Source organism: Macrotis lagotis, chromosome 2 (assembly GCF_037893015.1).
Source record: "Macrotis lagotis isolate mMagLag1 chromosome 2, bilby.v1.9.chrom.fasta, whole genome shotgun sequence".
Lineage (NCBI taxonomy): Eukaryota > Metazoa > Chordata > Mammalia > Peramelemorphia > Peramelidae > Macrotis > Macrotis lagotis.
In genome coordinates this window covers 331,732,725-331,747,010 of record NC_133659.1, presented here as the reverse complement: position 1 = coordinate 331,747,010, position 14,286 = coordinate 331,732,725, and the positions used below count along the sequence as shown (strand labels likewise).

At 49.5% G+C, this 14,286-nt stretch overlaps 1 protein-coding gene across 2 annotated transcripts in view; it reads right to left on the bottom strand.

Annotated features, from left to right (window-relative positions):
- SYNGR1 (synaptogyrin 1) overlaps positions 1-6,625 on the bottom strand; it is a 32,937-nt gene extending 26,312 nt beyond the window's left edge. For both annotated transcript variants that reach the window (XM_074226968.1, XM_074226969.1), the window contains exon 1: positions 6,502-6,625. In XM_074226968.1, coding sequence (XP_074083069.1) covers positions 6,502-6,600 — 99 coding nt within the window. In that variant the 5' untranslated portion in view covers positions 6,601-6,625. The remainder of the gene's footprint in view (positions 1-6,501) is intronic.
- Between the last annotated feature and the right edge of the window lie 7,661 nt (positions 6,626-14,286).

Genomic DNA, 14,286 nt, shown 5'->3' with positions numbered 1-14,286 from the left:
TTAGCATCTGAGACTTATAAAGTATTTTTATACACATTTTCTAATTTAACCATCACAGTGATCCTACGGGCAAGAAATCATCCCAAATTTACAGATGAAAAAAATAAGGCTCAGAGTGAAGAGACATTTTCCCCAAGATCTCCCAAGTAACTAAGTCCCAGAAGCAAGAATCAGACCCAAGGAAGTGCTATTAGAAGATAGATTGATTTTGATACCAAGGATCTGGGTTCAAATTCCAGTTTTTCCATTTATTACTTGTATGATTTAATCTCTCCTTCCTCCTTTGTGATAGCAATAGGTAGCATTTCTGTGGCCCTCTAGATTGCAAAATACTTATAAATATTGTCTTATTGGATTCTTATAACCCAAGAAAGTAGGTGCTATCACTCCCATTTCTCAGATAAGGAAACTGAGGCTGAGAAGGGTTACATGAGCTGGCTAGCTAGGAAGTGTCAGAAATCATCTATAAAATAAGAATACTGAGCTAGAGGGTCATAAGTCTATGATCTTATAACTTCAAGGCTCAGGGTATTTGCCAGGACACCACAATGCCCCAGATAATCACACTGACTGGTAACCAGGGAAGGGGGGAAGTCCTCCTGCTTTATCCTCAAACTGGCAAAGCCGTTCCTGTGGTGACTTTGGGGAAATTCCTCCTTGCCAGGTCTCAGTTAGTTTTGCTGTAAAATGAGGGGATTGGTCTGGGAATTACCTGTTCTGCAAGTTCATTTCAGTTCTCAATACTATGATCTGAGGAACATCATGAAAACAGTTTTTCTGCCTTCTCCTGAGAGGAAAGGAAGGAGGCAGGCTGCTGGGTGATTGGGACCCAAAGACATTGTTGGGAGGCCCCTATCTGACCCAGGAAGAGTAAAGGGGTGCTGTGGAGGCCAGACCATGACACAGCTGAGCAGGAAGATTGCAGATTGGACTCGGACTTGGGGAGGGTGAGAATTGAGGCCAGAGGAGAGAAAGAATGTCCTGCCATGAGTCTCAGAGTAGAACCTTAATGTCCACATATATATGCTGAGGGAGATTTCTGCACAGGCAAATGTTTGACTAGACCCCCCCAAGCCACCTTATAGTTACTTAGAACTTAGTTTGTATATCTGGATTTTAGATAATGATAATATTTGTCCTTTTTCCTTTTCTTTTTTTTTAAATTTAAGGCAATAGGGTTAAGTGACTTACCCAAGGTCACACAGCTAGGCAGTTATTATGTGTCTGAGGTTGGATTTGAACTCAGGTCCTCCTGACTCCAGGGCTGGTGCTCTATCCATTGTGCCACCTAGCTGCCCCTATGTTTGTCCTTTTTCAAAGAAGACCACATCAGGGAGATGATGCCGTGACAAGCACCTAAATTGGATTTGCGTAAGCAGGGAGCTGTGCTAAATCACCAGCCTCACTTTCTCCTCCAGAGTCATCTGGGTCTAGTGGTCAGATGTGTGTCAGGAAGACTGGAGATGGCCCTGGATGCCAGGCAATCAGAGTTAAGTGACTTACCCTAGGCACACAATAAGTAAGTGGCAAGTGTCTGAGGCCAAATTCGAACTCCATCCTGAATCTAAGGCCAGTGCTCTATCCACTGTGTCACCTAGCTGCCCACTGGATTTTAGATAAATTTGTAGGAGAGGCTGTCCCCTCAGCTAGAAAGTAATCTCCAGGAAGCCAGGGCCTGTTTTGCTTTGGATTAATAAAATGTTTGCTAGTGAATTGGTGTCCCAAGGTTTTTTCCAGCTGGGAAATTCTGTAATTTGATCATTTTGAGACCATGTGAAAGCTATATAAAGCAAAAAGAGAACCCAGAGGTCATTGAATTCACCAATTCCTTTTTCAGAGGAGGAAACTGAGGCCCAGACCAGGGAGGTTGGTGGCCACAGGAAAGTCAGCAGAGCCATCAGGAGTCCCCAGACCTCAGAGCTGTGGGGCCAAGGAGCCCCTCAGACACATTCCAGAGAAGTGGTCTGGGTTTTGGGCAGAGAGAGCCCCATCTCCCCAGCCAGCTCGCTTGGACCTTTCAGGAGGGTTTGAAATCTGCCCCTCCCCCGCCGCTCCTAACTCCTGCCCAATGGGGTCAAACAGAATGAGGCTAATCCCGCTTCCGCCCGGCTGCCCTTCAGAGATTTAGGAACCTTACAGAGTGGCTCCTCCAAGCCCCCCACTTCACAGAAGACGCTGTCTTACCATCCCACAGTCTCCACGGCTCCCTTCCCCATTCTCCCCTCACCTTGCTCTCTAAAGGAACTTCCGGCACTCCATCGGGGAGGGACCGGCTGGGCAAGGGGCCTGTGGCAGGGCTGTGCTGGGGCTGAGCCTGGAAGGTTGGGAGATTATTCTAGGCAAGAAGGGCTGACATTGCAAAGGCCCAGAGGAGGGAGAGAAAGCAAAGAGGCCAGTTTGGCGAGAATGTAGAGCAAAGGGGGGGAGTAATGTGAAACCAATCTGGAAAGATAATGGCAGCCAGCTATTGTGAAGGGCTTTAAATAACAAAGAGGCATCTGGGTTTTATCCTAGAGGCAATAGGGAGCTACCAAAGTTCTGGAGCAGGGTCAGACCCACCTTTCAAGTCTTCTGCAAAAACTGGCTTTAGGTGTTGAATGAATGACTGAATCCTATTTTCTCGATGAACCCCCTGAGGTTGGGGAATTCCTAGTGGAGAAAGTTGACTCCAACTATGACAGCAGAGAAACAACTCTCTATCAGGGAAGCTTGTTGATCTGAATATCTGGCATTAGACTTGCCGGGCTTTAGGGGCTGAAATGACTCCCTAAAACAAAAGGAAGCCCCCAAGCCTCCTCGTTCTCCCAACCTGAAGAGGCCGCCATCCCTGGAAGTAGCATCTGGCAGCCAAAATGGAAACACTGAAGCAGGAGCAACCTTGTCTGTCTGCTGCTTTCATTATTTATGAAGTCGATGCTGCATGGGAAGTTGGCGGCTCTGAGCCAAGTAGAATCCCACCATCTTTGCCCAGGGCAACTGCCTTGAGTGCTAGCTTTGGAAGGGGGGGTCCAGGTTTGAAGAGAAGACCTACCGCTCACTACCTGGGCAAGCCTGGACACACCAGGCTCTTCCACTGCAAGATGAAGGACTGGTCCAGGTGGTCATGGGGCCCTTCCAGATTGGAGATGGGTTCCTTGGATCTCCTAGAACTCCCTCTTTGGGCCACATTGTAGTAAGCCAATGACCAGGCGGAGCCATGCTGAGAAGGGTGGGTGACTTTTGTCATGATGTTCCTCCTCCTAGCCTTTGAGTCTAGAAGCATGTGCCATCTCTGAAGCCTTCCCTGAGGAGCCCCAGATCAGCAGAGAGCCCTTTCTCCTCAGGACTCTTTTCACTTCTCCTAATGTCATCTTACAGATTTTGGATAGGTAGAATGATGAGCCCTGTGTGTTCCTGGCTAGTCGCTTAAAACCTCCTCAGAAGGTGGCTAGGTGGCATAGTGGATAGATCTGGAGTCAGGAGGACCTGAGTTCAAATACAGTCTCAGGCACTTAATAGAATTATCTAGTTGTGTGACCTTGGGCAAGTCACTTAACCCATTGTCTAAAATAAATAAAATTTTAAAACTAATAATAATGATAAAACCTCCTCAATTTCCTCATCTGTAAAATAGGGACATTGGTCTGGTTGATCCTTAGGCTGTAGGTGTATGAGACTAGGATGCTTACACTTCTTAGCTGTGTGACCCCAGGCAGGTTCCATAGCCTGCCCCTGTCCGACTCATTTATCTCCTCATAAAAAATAGGGGTAAGAAGGGGGGTACTGTCTCTCTCACTCCATAGTTCTCTGGAGAATGCCTTGTGAATTAGTGTTTAGCACTGTATACAGTAGCCTCCTAAGAAGTGTTTCTTGACTGTCTGATTGAAATAAAGTTCTCCTAGAAAAAGCCAGCATTAATATCAGCCCCTCTACTAGACTGCAAGCTCATTGAGGACAAGTGCCAATGGGATACTCACACTTCTTTGTATCCCCACAGTGCCTAGAAATAGGGTCTGTAGCGTAGGTGCTCAGTAAGTGAATAGATTTTCATTTTTGTTTTCACTCTTAGCAGAAAGTAATTGCTTCATAATAAGTAATAATAAATTGGGGGACCGTTAGATGGGTGGATAAGATGCCAACCTCCAGGGGCAGCTAGCTTGCTACAGTGACAGGACCAAGGCTGGTCCCCTTCCTGCTGGGACCCCAATGTCTTAGAAAGGACACCGAAGCCCAATGCTAATGCCCAGATGCAAGAACTGACTTGCCCAAGGTCACTCAGGGAATATTAGAGGGGGAATGCAAAGCCAGGGTTCTGCTCCCTTCTGCCACAGCCAAAACATATCCATGCTTTTCAATTTGTATTTTCATTTTCTTTTTAAATTGGTGCCTTGGGTTTTCTCATGATATTCACTTCATCTCCATTCTGAGATCAAACCTCGTTTGCCCTGTTGTGTGTGCTCTCTCTTGGTTTTTGTGGTCAGGACTAACATCCTTTTCTAGATTTTAATAAGGACAGGAACTAACTTCTTTTGATCACCCTCAGGCCTCTCGCTCAGGACTTCTCACCCGGTTGGCGCTTAAAAATATTCGTTTGTCCAATTGCACTGAACTGGGGCAGCTGGGTGGCACAATGGAGGCGGAGAATTGGGGGTCCAGAGTTCAAATGCCATCTCAGACACTTGCGAGCTGTGGGACCCTGGGCAAATCACCTAACACCCTGTTTGTCTCAGTTTCCTTAGCTATAAAAAGACCTGGAGAAGGCAATGACAAACCACTCCTGAACCTTTGCCAAGAAAGCCCCAAATGGGATCCACAAGAGTCAGACACAACTGAACAACTGCAAAAAAGGAGCCAGAAACTAATGCCATCCTCTCAAATACCTACCAACGGGACAAGAGCCATTGGCTGGGGACGGGGATGTGGTGCTTATGGAAAAGAAATCGCAGTTACATTCCCAGAAGCTCCCCCAGGCTCATCTAACAGAAGTTTTCAATCTCCTCTCTCCAGCAAACCTTTCAAGGGGGCCTTTGGGCCCCAGCAGGAATGTATTTTTGCATCTTCAAGGGGGGAGGGGGAGATGGAGTAGCTGCCCTTTGCTGACTCACCTGGCTCTGACCTCTGTCTCGAGGAGGCGGCTCAGCGGCCCCCCCAGCTCTGCTGAGGGAAGGGGCAGGGAAGCCTCCTCCCCCCGGCTCTCTGCTCCCCCACTTCTGGCCAGCAGGTCAAGCTGATGCCGGCCACAAAGACAAGAGGAAGAGGGAAGGGGGAAGCTGCTCTCTCCAGAAGCCTTTCCCTCGCTCACGCCGGTTGAGACACAAGAAACTCCCAACCCCACAAAGGGACAGTAAGGTCCCTTTCTCCTTTGCTGCCACTCTGTCTCCGGGCCTGCCCCAAATGAGTGGGGCTGCTGCCCACTGAAACCCTGCTTGGGCCGTGAGTGGGGCGTCTCTTCGGCCACTGGTTGGGGTCCCGGGGGTGGAAAGGGAGTGGGCGGGGTCCCCGGAGCAGCCTCCCCTTCCCGACCTGCTCCAGATGGGAGCCAGGCTGCGCCCCCCCCCAGCCCGTAGGGCAGCAGCTCACTTCAGCACTGCGGCCAGGCCCGCCGGCCCCCGCCGCCCCGGCCCCCTTGGCCCCGGCCCCTTGGCCCCCGCCGCCCCGGCCCCCTTGGCCCCCGCCGCCCCTGCCCCCTTGGCCCCGGTCCCTTGGCCCCCTTGGCCCCGGCCCCCTTGGCCCCGGCCCCTTGGCCCCCTTGGCCCCGGCCCCCTTGGCCCCGGCCCCCTTGGCCCCGGCCCCTTGGCCCCCGCCGCCCCGGCCCCTTGGCCCCCGCCGCCCCGGCCCCCTTGGCCCCGGCCCCTTGGCCCCCTTGGCCCCGGCCCCCTTGGCCCCGGCCCCTTGGCCCCCGCCACCCCGGCCCCGGCCCCCGCCGCCCCGGCCCCTTGGCCCCCCGCCCCAGCCCCGCATCCCCGCTCCCCAGCCAGGCCCGCAGGAGGCCTCTGCTCCCTTCTGCCCGGGGCGCCCCCGGAGCGCCCCCGGCTCTCTTTCCTCCCTCCCTCCCTTAGCAGGGACGCGCCCGCGTAGGTGCAGGACGCCTTTGGGCTCCCAGCCGTCCGGGCAACAGGCAGGCCACGCGGCCAATTGAACCCCCTTCCCCAGGGCCCCGAAGACCCTGCGGGGTGGGGGCGAGGCGGGGCCAGGGGGAGGGCTGCTGGTCTGCCGCCGTGCCGGGCGCTCCCGGTGCCCCGGTGCCCCGGTGCCCCGGTGCAGGTGACCTTCGTGCACACGGGCTGGGCCCGCTGCGGCTGCCCTCCCCCGGCCTCCGGCCACGCTGCCTTTAGCCCTGGGAGGGGGACCCCCCCATCGCCCCAGCCCCTGGGGGCCCGCGTCTTCTCCCAATTGTCCCCCCTCCCCAGGGGAGCCAGACCCTCCCCACTGCCGGCTGCCCCCGTGGCCCCGCCGGGGAAGGGGCAGGGGCCACGGGGCCTCAGCTCCGGGGGCGCGGCGGGGTGCTGCGGGCGGCCTTACCCAGGACAGCAGGCGCAGCACGGTGTGGGGCTGCCGGATGAAGGTCTGGAGGTCGAAGGCGCCCCCAGCCTTGCCAGCTCCGTAGGCGCCGGCCTCCATGCTGGCTGCCCCCGGCCCGGCCCGGCCCCGCCCGGCCCCAGCGCTGCGCACACTCGCTGGCACACTCTGGCACACTCACACTCACCCACACTCGCACACCCGCCCGCGTGCCAGCGCGCGTCAGGGTGCCCGCGCCTGCGTGCCTCCGCCGGCCGGTGCCAGAGGGGAAGAGGAGGGGGGCAAGGGAGGAAGGCCGGCCGGCCAGCCCGGCCCCAGGCTCGGCCAGTGACGTCAGCTCCCCGCCGGACTGCCCGAAGCCCCGGGCTCGGCCTCCTGGAGGGGCCGGGAGGAGAGTGGTCAGTCCCGGATAGCCGGGCCCTCCCCTGAGGCGCACCCCCAAGTCACCGGACAGAAGCCCCGCTGGCCTGGGACTCTCCCCAGTCCGGGCTCTGTCATTCGGAGCCCAGGCCGCCTTGAGCCAGTCACTTCCATTTTCTCAGCCCCAGTTTCCTCGCCCATAAAATGGGGGAGTCGGGGAGAGGTCATCCGGGCGCTCCCTGAAGGTCCCTTTCCCCTGAGAGCATGCAACACCCTAGGCCGGGGGTGCGGGTGGGGGTGGCCCAAACATGACCGAGATAGGATCTTTCCTCCAGGACCTAGGCGTTTGCAGCCTCTGCTATCTCATTCCTGCAGGACGCTCCCCAGGGGCCAGAATCCAGACCTGCCATTCCCTCTCCTCCTGCAGATCCGAACTGGTCCTTGCACTCCTTCAGAGGGGGTCCAGCTGAGCTCCAGAACTTCTCAAAGTTTCCATCTTTGAACTCCCCCCAAATTGGAAGACCCCAAAGAGTGTCCCCCCCCCCCCCGTGGATATTATCCTTTGATATTTACTTTTAAAAATGAAACATCTTCCTTAAGGATCTGATTTCTCTCTCACCACACTCAGTTTGGATCATTGTACAACATGGAAACAAAGTAAAGACTGGCAAATCGCCTTCCGTGGGGGGGGGGGGGGGAGTAAGATTAGGGGGAAAATTGTAAAACTCAAAATAAATAAAATCTTTAATTAAAAAAAATGAAACATCTTAGTATTATGATAACATTCTGACCTTGGAAGGGTTTTTGGACCACATTTTGAGAACAGCTACTCCTAACGGCTTACTTCTTCTTGGGGAACACACTCACTGTCCATTGGTTATCTCTCTCTCTTTTTAAAATTTTATTTAAGGCAATGGGATTAAGTGACTTGCCCAAGGCCACACAGCTAAGTCATTATTAAGGTCACTGTGCCACTTAGCCTCTCTCTGAGTCATATGATGAACCCATCTTCTTTTTCAATCACATTTCTCTGACTGTATCCTTTAATAATGTTCTCTTACCCACTCTTCATTGGTGAAGTATTGCAATGTCCTCATTCACACCTCAGAATGGAGAGATCACTAGACCTGTTTGTTTTCAATTCCCACATTGTAACCTTGAACACATCACAGACCTGCCTAGGTCTCAGTTTCTTCAACTGTAAAATGAGCAGCCAGACTAGACGGCCCCTTGGAGTTCCTCCTGGCTCTAGATCTGTCATTCTAAATCATTCAGCTACTTCAACTTTGCTTTCTGATTGCTTGGATTAGATGGATTTCCCATGGTCTCTTGATTCTGACATTCAGTGATTTCATTTTCCTATCCTGAGTCCAATCATGACACTGCTAGTAGCCTCACCTCATTTCAATCCAGCAAGCATCTCGGTGTCCCAGGCACCCCTCCAGATAGGTGCTAGGGAAAGAAAGGCAAAACTAAAAAGTTTGTGCCCTCAAAGAGCTTTCATTCTGTTTGGTAGAGAGACCAATAGGTGGCGAAGGGAAAAGCATTTCTAAGCATTTTACAAATATTATATCATTTGATCCTCATAACAACCCTGAGTAGTGTAATGATCTGCATTTTACATTTGAGGAAACCAAGCCAGAGAGAGATTTTGGAACTTACCCAGGGTCCATTTGAACTTAGAACTTCTTAACTTCAGGTCTAGGACTATAACCAACTGCCTCTGCAATAACTTAACAGTCTAATGTTAAGCAATAGAAAATTTTAATTTCCCTAAACCCTAGTGCCTGTTGCATTATTTTTTTGAGAGGATCTATAATTTCATATGGCCAGCTAAGTGATAAAGGGGATAGTGCACTGGGCTTGACAAGAGGAAGACTCTTCCTCCTAAGTTCAAATCCAGCCTCAGACACTTACTTTCAGTGTGACCTTGGGCAAGTCACTTTACTCAATTTGCTTCAGTGTCCTCATCTGGATAACGAGTTGAAGAAGGAAATGGAGGAAACCACTCCAATATCTCTGCCAAGAAAACCCTAAAACAACTGAATAATAAACCCCACCATTTAACAGCTCTAGGGAGCTCCAGATGAGGAATTTCCTCTCTACCATGACATGTCAGCACCTGCTTGGCAACTTACAGTACAAAGGCTCAGGGCAATGAGCAGTGAAGAAACTTGTCCAGCGTCTGGAAGCAAAGATGAATCAGAAATATGACTTGAATCCAGTTCTTCGGCATCAGCCCCTGACTAAGGCCTTTGGTTGGCACCTAGTAGCTCATTAGCAAGGCTGCTTGAATAGCACAGAAGCGGGAGACAATGCTATAATTGGGATCGCTTGGTTAGTCACCAGGAGGTCACTGGGCACTGCTTTGTGGAGATCCAGAGATCTCACCAGGGCTCCTCCCACTTCTCATTTCTACCCCCCCCAAACTTTTAGGCAAATGTTCATTGAGGATCAAGGCAAATGGAAAGCAGCAAAGAAATGAACTTCTTTAGCTATGTTTAGCCTTTAATATCCTCAAAGAAGGGCAATAATAAGTCAGGCCTGAATAAAATGGCCATTCTCGACTTTTTTCTGCAGACAATCAGTGGAGAAGATTGGAAGAGCTTCCCAGAGCTAACTTGGGCAGCAGCCTTGGGAACGCCCTGACTCAACCACTTGCTAGATCAGCTCTTTTCTGTAAGTGTTTTCTTTATCTCCAGCTATGAGGGATTTCTCTGGGAAAACCCCTTTTTTTCTGGGATTTTCAAGTCCAGTATACAGATTTACAACTTTTCTTCTACCTTGTATTCTGAGCCACCAGGTAGCTTTCTTATTCCATGCCACCCCTTCAGGGAGTGGAAAAAAAAAGAATGGGGTGGACATTCAAGCCTGGGAACATACCAACTTCTTAATTAATATTTAATCCATGGTGGCTGACTCATGAGATTTTAGTTTTAAGAGACCTCAGAGGTCATTTTACAGATGAGGAAACTGAGTTCCTAAGAGGTTAAGTGATCTGCTTATGGTCAATCAGATAGTATCGATATCAGATCATATCTAGTCTCCACAGGATCATTCATGTGTGGGATGAAAATAATCCTCAAATGATTTCTTAGAGACTGGGTCCAAACAAAAAAAAAAGTTCCCCCTTTATTTGCTTTCTCAAGAAAGAGTGCACTCAGAGATTCACCAAGATGGAGAAAACCAGAGAACTGTGCCTTCAAGCATAGCAAGATTTATTTATATGGATCCTAACTGTATTTTCCCCTGCCCTAACCCCCTTCCCCTCAGCCCATTGGCCAGGCTTTGGGGGTACAATCTATTCGTGGAAATCTACCCAGCAGCAGATATGAAGAAAGAATATGGTGGTCCCACAACATGTATTTTGTCAGATGGTGGGGTGACTTGTCACCAGACTCCCTTTGTTTATAGGTCTTTGTGACCATTGTGACCTCTTTACTTGAGAAACGGTATCCTTATGGTCAGCAGAACAGTCCTGTTTTAGATTTAAATACAGACTTTGCTGGCCCTTCAAATGTTAGGTTCCTTCTAATACAAACATTTCCTCAATCCTGAGAGGACTTCATCAGGACTTGATAAGTTATCTCACTCAATCCCCCCTCTTATTTCTTACCACTTGAAGGCCTCTCATACCATCCTGGATAACATCTCTTCAACAAGGCTCTCACAGTCATCATCTCCCTCAGGTTCCACTCTCCCTTCTTGTTCTTCTGAGACCCGGCCTGTCCTTTCACTATCATTAGGCAGACAGAGTCCTCTGCCTTCCCTTCAGTGCTAATCATCTTGGATCTGATGCCTTGGACTATTCAGGTGATTAGCTGCATCATGGCAGGACAGACAGATTGGGAGCCAAATCACCCACTGACGGCAATCAGCAAGGCTTGTTTCCACCAACGCCCTTCAAACCACGACCACCAGATTCCACCCCCTTAGGCTTATAAGTCATCTAGTACTGCTCTGTGTTGGATAACTGCTTCCTGGGTTTAGCCTGATCAGCTAACAAATTTAAAACTGGGCTGTCTGATGAGTGATGATTCCTGCCTCCGTCTGTAGTCTAATCAATCTATTCAGCTCATAGCTGGGAGTTCTACAACTACCATCCTGAGCCCAAGTTGCAGGGCCAGAAGTCTGGGAGATTCTTTCCGGGGGCAAGAATCACTCCAGTCATCGGCGTCTCCTGGTAACCAAGGGTCGTGTCCATGCTTCTCTTTTCCCCATTTCATTCTCCCAATTCCTCAAACAATCCTATTCCCAGTTGATTTCCTTCACAGCCAAGAAGAAGAAAAGCTGCGTGCTGTCTCACTAATTCTATATAGCAGCTCCTAGCCCAGGTGACAAGCAAGTAAACAAACTCAGCAATGGGTCTTTTCAGGCAGGCTCTCTCCCGGCTGATATGAGAGTTCTGCTTGGTACCGCTGGGTAATACCGCATGTCCCTGTCCCCTAGGCGTCCCCCTAGGTGTACAGCCAATATGTTCTGGAAATATTTGCAGCTCTACAATTGCTCTTCTTTTCCCCAAATACACTTTTTAATATGTGATTCACTCCTATTTGATCTGCTCCAAAAGGTATTAAAATATCCAGATCACATCTGATTATGCCATGCCCAATTATGCCAAGGATTTGTCAATAACCCAATGGAGTTCTCCTTCATACAAGTGCCTATGATGACATCCCCTCTGCAACTATGATGCGATAGCCTAAAGGTGCAGTGATGTCACTAGTCCCTGTAATGTCATCATTATGGCATTTTAGCCAGGTCCCATTGTTACATTTAATGTGGGTCCTGTTCCACCTCCCTACATATCTGGTGCAATTTGTTATAATTGGACTAACTCATAAAGAGTATGTCCATTAGCAATCACTTTCTCCCATTGGTATTTCCCCTTGCTGCTGTAGACAGAACCTACTCTTTGTTAGAGATCACTCATGCTCTTCCCATGATTCCCAGAATCCTGTCCTGTCACAGATTTCTGATTGATTGCTCAGGATCCATGCAGGGCTAAGGGGAATGGGGACTCAAGGTCATTGGGTCAAACATTAGGGTCCTCCACAGATTCAATGGTTAGTCACATTAAAGCTGCCTGCAATGGTCTCCATCAGTTCAGTAAACTTTCCCCCTCACTCAGAGGTTTGAGTGGCAGGGGCCTAGACCGATTTAAGCCTATGATAAGGACCCCCCCCCATCATTGCCCCAAGGCAGGCCCTATGGTTTCCACTGGAGTTACACCCTGGTATCAAGTAAGCAAAATGAGTAAGCACAAGTAAGGACCCTTGCTACCAGAATCGGGATCAGGATGATTAGTAAAAAGCAGGTACAAATTGCAATTTTCAATATCATGGGTACATTAGGGGTCATGCATCCACTCTGAATACATTCCTTTCTTAATTTTAGCTTCAGTCGTTCAGGGCTGGCAGGGATTACTGTTTAATCAGCTGGGGGGGTGAGACAGGTCCTTTCACCCAGGTGTGATGGGTCCAATCTCGTGTCAAAGGTGAGTATAATCTGGAGTGGGCCTTCCCAGCTTGGGGTGGGTTTTTCTTCTTTCCAACTCTTTATCAGTACCTAGTTTCCTGGCTGAAACTTGTCCACCAGAAATCCCAATGGTGGGGTCTGAGCTATGAGTCCTTTTCTCTGAAGTGAAAACAAAGTCTTTGCCAGAGACTGCACAAATTCCCTCCAAAAATTGGTCTCAGGTGTCCCATCCTGAGGTAATCTCAGCCTTATTCCCCCAAAAAGGGTGTCTATATAGGAGCTCATAAGGAGACAGTCCTATATCCCTCCTAGGATTGGTTCTGATTCTCAAAAGGGCTAGGGGAAGACACTTAGTCCAGGGCAGCCAGAGTGCCTTGCTTGATGGCTCTTAACATGTATTATTGCAATATTTTTCTGGAAATGGGAGATTCTTCAAAATCTGAGATATCAGAGTGGCATGGGCTAGTTCCTTACCTCTGCTATTTATCGTTCCCTGTTCACCCCAATTTTGCCAAAGACATGAACCACACCTCAAGCATTTTTGAATCTATATATGCTTGCTTCTTTTCTTTTCAATAATTTTAGAGCTTGATTTTGGCAAGCCCCCAGCCTCCACCAAGGCTAGCTAGTCCCCATCTATGATAGCGTATCCAGTGATCCTTTCAGCCTCCAACTATGCTGGAAGAGCCACCACTAAACAGATTGACTGACTCTGGAATTAGTGATTCCTGCAGGTCCTTTCTCACTTTTGTCTGAAAGTCAATTAATTCTAAACAACAATGGTCCCTTACTCTTCTTGCAATGATGGAAGGCTAGATAAGAATGATGTGGGTTTTGATTATTATCCTGGAGTAGCATTAAATCATCCTTATTTTGTAAAATAGCTTCATATTTAAAAATTCTGGAATCAGTTAGCCATTGCCCAGCTTTCTATTTAAGGATAGTGCTTTTTCTTTTTAGGTTTTTACAAGGCAAATGGGGTTAAGTGGCCTGCCCAAGGCCACACAGCTAGGTCATTATTAAGTGTCTGAGACCGGATTTGAACCCAGGTATTCCTGCCTCCAGGGCCAGTGCTTTATCCACTGTGCCACCTAGCCACCCCTAGGATAGTTCTTAATTGGTGGGACACATTTACCACAGAACTCCTCCAAAGGTCGGCTTTCTACTGTCTTCCACTAGTATTGCTATAGCTGTTGGTGCTTGAATGCAGGTAGGTCATTTTCCGACCACTGGGTCTAGTACCTTAGAGAGGAAGGTCACAGGTCATCTCTCTCCCCTCTTATTTGGGCAAGGACCCCCAAAGCTATGCCTACTTCTGTATTAACAAACAAATGGAAGGCTTATGAAGTGTGGGCAGGGTAAGCTCTAATGGGGGGGGGGGGGACATTAAGACTTGCCTTAACTTCTGGAAATTGCTCTCCTCCCCCCTCGCCACACTATACTGGTTAATCTTCCAGTAAGTGTTGATGTAGAGGTTTGGTTAGCACTGCAATCAATGCAGCTATGACAATACTCTCCTAGTCCTAGAAAGTTCCTTAGCTCTCGCTTAGTTCTAGGAAGACTGGTTTGTAAAATGCCTGAGATTCATTCAGGGCCCAGTTTCTTACTCCCTTCACTGATGGGTCACATGTCCCAGGAATTTCACCTCCTTTTCCACCAATTGCAATTTATTTCTGGATACCCATAACCCTTTTCTTTCAGACAGTTAAGGAGCAGAATTGAAGCTTTATTGACTTCTTCCCTTTTTTGCTCCTGCAACTAGCAAGTCATCCACATATTGTAAAATTGGGGTCCCCGGAGAACTACAAAATTTGGGGAGGATGCCCACCAAAACTTGCCCAAAGAGATTCGGAGAGACTGTATATCCCTGGGAAAGTACATACCATCTGAGCTGCTGTTTTCTCCCACTAGCAGGGTCTTCTCACTCAAATGCAAACAAATCTCTACTCT